The sequence below is a fragment of the Cheilinus undulatus genome, linkage group 8 (assembly GCF_018320785.1).
Source record: "Cheilinus undulatus linkage group 8, ASM1832078v1, whole genome shotgun sequence".
NCBI lineage: Eukaryota > Metazoa > Chordata > Actinopteri > Labriformes > Labridae > Cheilinus > Cheilinus undulatus.
Window position 1 is genome coordinate 29,863,138 of NC_054872.1, and position 6,387 is coordinate 29,869,524.

At 40.1% G+C, this 6,387-nt stretch overlaps 1 protein-coding gene across 1 annotated transcript; it reads left to right on the forward strand.

The window, feature by feature from the left end:
- Positions 1-245: 245 nt before the first annotated feature.
- rbm24b (RNA binding motif protein 24b) lies at positions 246-6,150 on the forward strand. The gene is made up of 4 exons (XM_041792392.1): positions 246-550; positions 861-984; positions 1,663-1,717; positions 4,623-6,150. The coding sequence occupies exons 1-4, from the start codon at positions 380-382 to the stop codon at positions 4,987-4,989; spliced, it is 717 nt and encodes a 238-aa protein (XP_041648326.1). The 5' UTR covers positions 246-379; the 3' UTR covers positions 4,990-6,150.
- Positions 6,151-6,387: the final 237 nt, after the last annotated feature.

Here is a 6,387-nt window from a genome sequence, read left to right on the forward strand (position 1 = left end):
TAACTTAGACTCTACCATGTGTGAGTGGTATTTTCTCTGCTTAGGAGGTTAAGAGGCTTTTATTTGTACTTTTGATTTGTGCCCATGCCGTTGTCTCAGTAGCTCTGCGACAGTAGGTAGCCTGAGCACTGAGTGGGGGTCTGGAGTGGATATGGGTGGAGTTAAGTATCAGTGTCACTCACTGGCAACTGGGAAATCTCCCGCAGCAAACCAACAGGTGTCCTCCTCCTCCTCCTCCTCCCACCCCTCCTTCAGTCACATCACAGGGGGCTGCTACTCTGTCTGCTCGCACACTCTCTCTTGCAACCGATCTGAACACGTTTCCACTTCATCCGACTTTACAACTTTCAGGGAAATAACTTTGAACTCATCTCCTCAAATGATGCACTCGGCGCAGAAAGACACCACGTTCACCAAGATCTTTGTGGGAGGTCTCCCTTATCACACGACCGACTCCAGTCTGAGGAAATACTTCGAGGTGTTTGGAGACATCGAGGAGGCTGTTGTCATTACTGATCGGCAGACGGGGAAATCCAGAGGTTATGGATTTGTAAGTAACTCGAGATAAGTTTCAGTTGCCATTTTCAAAGTTGCTGGAGCACGTGCACTGTCAGGGCTGACAGGGGGCTGTTTCCTACTCTGTTTGACAGCCTGCTCTGAGTAGGTCAGCTGCAACTGCTACAGAAATCGCTCAAACACGACCCTGAACCTTTGAATAACCTAAAGTGTTATCAAACCTCTCCTATATGTGCTGAAAAAGATATGACCTACATTCGTGGGTCCCACTTGGGTACTTTGAACCAGCTGTAAGGAGGGAAATGTCCATTAGGTTAGCTAAATGTGCTGTTTTTTTATTTCAGGTGACCATGGCAGACCGGGCCTCTGCTGACAGAGCATGCAAGGACCCCAACCCTATAATAGATGGCAGAAAAGCCAACGTAAATCTGGCCTACCTGGGGGCCAAACCCAGGGTCATCCAACCAGGTGAGGAGCTGGACAATGGATTTAATCCTAAAACATATTATAAAACAAGGCAACCCAAAGTAGTACTGACTTACAGGAAACAATACAGATTTTTTTTATTAAAGGTCAAATTTCCACTGTAAGACTATGTGTAGAAACTTTTTTAAACATTAAATTCTCACTTGATTTAAACTGAAAAATACATCTTTCATCAAGAACATGTCATTCCCTACTCTCTTATCCCTGTTTCCAGCTCTTATCTCTCCAAAAGGGCAAAAAAGCCTCAAAATAAATCTTTAAAAGAATATTATAGTGGAAATAGTAAAAATAGGCTGTTTCTGCTGGCTTGTGTTCATCACTCTGACACCTACCCCCAGTAAGCAACAGTTTTAGGCAATTAAAACAGTACAGAAATAATCACCTTTGTTGATTATGTTCTCATTTTCTTTAGTAGGTCATAAAAAGCGATCATTATTAATACTGCTGTGTTTTATGGCCAGATAAAAGCTCCTCACAGAAGCTTTAATTCTGCATTGAGAGTTCATATATTCACCTTGATGTCTTGAGTTTTAAAGCTGATATAGCATTAACAAAATTTGGTTATCTTGAAAGTGACCAAATGTTGAGTTTCAGAATAACAAAGCTTCTTGATACGCTACAGCCTTTATCAGTCTTTGTGACTTTGTGTTTTTGTTTCAGGATTTGCATTTGGCGTACCTCAGATCCATCCAGCGTTCATCCAACGACCTTATGGGTATGTCATGCTTAATTAAATCATTTCTCTTAAAAAAAAAAAACTTTTTGTGTAATATGAAATAAAAGCCACTGTCTTTGTTTGCCCTTATGTTCTCTATGTTTTATTTTGTAAAATTGACAATTATTCTTCCACCTGTTTAAACCTGAATGAGGACATGAGTGCTGATGTGTGCCTCTCTGTTTGGCATTGACTGTGAAGGAAGTGAACAGAAGCCTCTGCAGGACTTGACTTGATGTTGTCTATCTCTCTCTGATCTGACAGGCTCGATAACGGTTAAAATAGCTGATGAAGGGACATGATGATTTGAGGAATAGCTGAGTCTGCATTGGGCAGAGCGCTAAAGTGTTACCTGTAAACTCTGACATACACAAACGAACTGAAATGGTGACTAGATGCATGGAAGTATTTTTGTTTTTGGTTTTTATTTTTTCAGTTTTCGATAGTACATAGACGTGTGTGCCTTGTTTTTCAGTATGATGTGGTGTTCAGCTTAACTGTGTGCTTATTTCCACTTGCAGTGGGGGAGGTGGGGGGTTGGAGGAGGTTTTTTGTGAGTTTTTTTTTTCATAGGGAGCTGTAACTCTGTAATGGGGTGTTGATTCTTTTACACCTTTAATGATTGATTTGTGCTTTAGCCTGTGGTTCATTTTTCTATTCACTCCAGTTTCTGGTTAACATCGTTGATCATGTTTTGTTGTCAAAAGGGGGCTGATGATTTCTCAGTTTGTTGATTTCAAAATCTATCCCCTGCAACAAAACAAACATTGGCTTGCATGCTGGAGTTCTTTTTCAGTTTCCTTACCCATGATGCTGTGTTTTTTTATTAACCCATTGCTTTCACTTTTGGCTTACATTTACAGGTTCACAATTCAGAGCATATATTTCTCTGAAAAGCCCAAATTTCCCCTGTATTGAATTCTTAAAATCACTACAGTGGCTATTGAAAAATATAGGCTATATATAAATATTGGAAGGAAGGATAAAAATAGAAAATACAAAGTTAAATCTCTTTTTAAAACCAAAGATAATTCATTAAATTGCCATATGTGGAATAGGGTTGTCATGATCCCGGCCACCTTTATATGAGACTTTACGCAGTGAAGTCCTAGATGCAGCTACAATATTTCAGTACAGAAACAGTGTCAACATAATTGTGCAATTTAGACACTATGATTGAGATAAAAACTCATCAGAACAACAGATTTTTTTTCATCTAAGATCCTGTTCTTTCAAAGTATGGAAGTTTTTAAATTATTTGATGGTCTTAGTGTGGATATTAAAAAAAAGTAAAGTTTTGTGAAGTGCATTACACTTTATGTAGCTTGGAATTTTAAAAAAAAAAGTAACCTGTGCTTCAGTTTGGAGACAGAGATCTTAGCCGCTCTCTCGGGCAGCAGCTGGCGGCTACAGTGATCTCCACGGCCTCTCAAATTCAGATGGAAAATAGGAGTCACTCAGCAGCGCTGTTAATAATGTATGGCACGGACGAGGCTGCTCGGCTGTGGACAACAGGTGGAGCGAGCCATGTGCCCATGAAACCCTCTGGATATGTGCTGGGATTACCCATGTGTCCTGGTGATTTACAAAGCACCTTTATTTAGCCCTCGACCACAAAATGTTCATCCCATCTCTTTCAATAGAGGAGGCTTAAGTCAGCTGTGCCCTTCTAGCACTGGAGCTGTTGATTGGAAAAAAGACAATGAATGTCCTAGCACAAAGGAAGTTGACCAGCAGGTTGGCTTCTACTCTTTCAAGTGTTAAATTATTCATGTTTTAGTGTTATCATGTTTAAAACAAGACCTGTAGCTTTTTCTGTGTTCATGATGTAACTAGAGTTGCTTTTCCCGACAGCAGTGGCTCTAGTAATCTTCTGTAACAAGGGCACAACTTTTTGAAAAGACAAGACACCTCTTGTCTGACAATAAAGAAGTAAATGCAGGAAAGTCACTGAGACATTGGAGTGGCGTGCGCCGCCATTACAGCTGACGAGTGCCCTGCCATGTGTTACTGAAGGAGATCAGCTTGTCCTTTGGAGATGACAAGGGGAGCAAAAATAGCATGCTTCCAGCCTCCCCTGTCAGTCAAAGTGGCGTGTGTATGTTTGTGTGGGGGTGTATGTCTGTCAGAGGGGAGGGGGCGCTTGTCTATGGACAGATATAACAGTTTCACACCTGCTCCTCAGTATATTTACCAAGGGTGACTACACAAGTTTAAAGTAAGGCCAAACTTACCCAGATACCCGGGGTTTTATTTATCCAATCTGGTCTGTAAACAGAGCTTTTCTTTCTCAGTGGAGTGTTCTCACTCTTAAATCTTGTCTTACTTTTTTTTTTTTTAAACTAATCCAACTCCGGGTCTCACAAACAAATCCATCATTTATTAGAATACTGTGAGGTTAATTCACTGCATTGCCTTGTGTACTACTATCTTAAGCTGCTCCGTTTTAAGGACCCAACAGCCTTTGTACTCTATTTTTGTGTGTTTAAGGACCTATTAACATGTGTGGGCATGCTTATATGTGTGATGTTGTGACCAGATGTGGACAGAATGTCCACCTCTTTCTTGATATGTTGTGGTGTTGTGCGATAAGCTCGCATTTTGTCAAACACCATTTTCAGTGAAACCTTTGGGTGCAGAGCTGGGCTGTATCTTCTTTTAATGCCTCACTGTGTTTCAGATTCAGGTGCTTTTTGAATTGAAAAGCTGCGCTTGTGTTTCTTTGTGGTTTTGCTGCTTCCTAAACTTTTCATTTCTAGGTAGGGTTTTCAGTTGTTAATGAATGGATTTGCTGTGTTCTGAGGACTGGATTGATGTATTTGTGGCGCCTGTCATTCATTTTCAGCGTTGGAAAAGTGACGACCTGCTTCTCCGCTCTGACCCTGTTTGTTCTTGTGTCCTACAGAGTCCCTGCCCACTACGTGTACCCACAGGCCTTTGTCCAACCCAGTGTGGTGATCCCTCATGTGCAACCTTCAGCTGCTACTGCAGCAACAGCTGCTGCTGCCACTTCTCCGTACCTTGACTATACAGGAGCAGCGTACGCTCAGTACTCTGCAGCTGCTGCGGCCACCGCTGCTGCAGCTGCTGCTGCATATGAGCAGTATCCGTATGCTGCTTCACCAGCACCGACAAGCTACATGACCACGGCAGGGTATGGATACACTGTTCAGCAGCCATTAGCCACTGCTGCTACTCCAGGAGCAGCTGCTGCTGCAGCAGCCTTCAGCCAGTATCAGCCTCAGCAGCTGCAGACAGACCGCATGCAGTAAACCATGAAAACTACCTTAAGGAGGAAAACCCAGGAGGTCACACCTCTACCATAAAAGGGCAACATGAGGCAGGGAGACTGAAGAGGCTGAATGATTGTCACTCACAGGTTTTAACTTAGCAGTCCTTCTACCAAAGAGCCTGAAGAAAATCCCCAAAACATGTGGAGATAAATAAGGAATTACTGTTAACTTTATTCAAGTGAGATCAGTATTTTGGCACTATTGAATATTTATCAATATTTAATATTTATTCAGCAGTAGAATATTTAATGTTAATTTAGGGAGGATTACTTATCCTCACGTCAACCATTACTGAATGCTGTATATATGTTGTGGTGGAATTTGAACAAAATTCCCCAGTATATTTATGTCTTATAATCCAGTTTCTTCCTTACCTTTCAAAAACAAACACAAGCATGCTCAACCATCACGCGGGTCTCAGTATTTCATAGTTTTCGAACAGCTATGCAGATGTTGATATAAAGATGTCAGTGTTTTGTTCAGATCCTTCCCTATTTTTATAACTATTTGGAGTGAGAAAGATTGGACACCCTGGTTATATTTTTTATTTGTATGTATGACAAAACACTGAAGCAAAGCACTCCCTTTCTTCCCCTTTAAACTGTACCTCAAGCAAGCTCAGCAAAAGGGGAGAATCATTGTTGAATGTGAATCTCATTTTCATTTGACAAAATGTTTCATAATGTGCCTTTTAAATTATGCTATTTATGTATTTATCATGGAGCCTTATACCCTTTATTTAGTGTTAATTTTAGTATAAAATTTCTATAGGACATGTCCACATGTGCTGCTGCATTCTGATCAAGAGCTAATGAAGGATATTTACTCACAACAAAGCAAACACTGTGTTTGAAGAACAAACTAGGAGTGGAAAGGAAGCAATAAGTCCACTGAGTCTCTGTTTTCTGTAGATTAAATGTTTTTTTTTGTCTAGATTTAATTCTTAATGTGGCTTTTTATACTTGACCTATTTGATAATGGACAGTTTTTAAAGTTTTGTACATTTGGTGTCGTTAGACATTAAATGTTTCCTAATGCAAGGGTGTCACCTGTTTCACCTTGCACTTTCTGATGCATGACTTAAAATAATGCAAACATTTAATATGTGAAATAAAAGGAAATTTAACATCTGCTTCTTCACTGGGTGATAATGTGTTTCTCTAAGCTTTTGAACTTGCTTGAAATTAATTTACATGATTGTCACTTTTGTGAATACAGAACACAAAACATAAACAGATGGAAGAATGAAGTATGTACAAATTTAAATTCTGCCTAAATGTTATTCAATGCATTTAGTCATTTAATGCATTTTACTTCCGTTATCTTACAGCAGAGCAGCATGTAGTTTAGCAAATGTTTTCAAGCAGCATCTGTGCA

Coding starts and splice junctions, on each gene's coding strand:
- rbm24b (XM_041792392.1), top strand. CDS start 380: ATGATGCACTCGGCGCAGAAAGACACCACGTTCACCAAGATCTTTGTG. Junction 551..860: donor AATCCAGAGGTTATGGATTT/GTAAGTAACTCG, acceptor TTTTTATTTCAG/GTGACCATGGCAGACCGGGC. Junction 1,718..4,622: donor TTCATCCAACGACCTTATGG/GTATGTCATGCT, acceptor TGTGTCCTACAG/AGTCCCTGCCCACTACGTGT.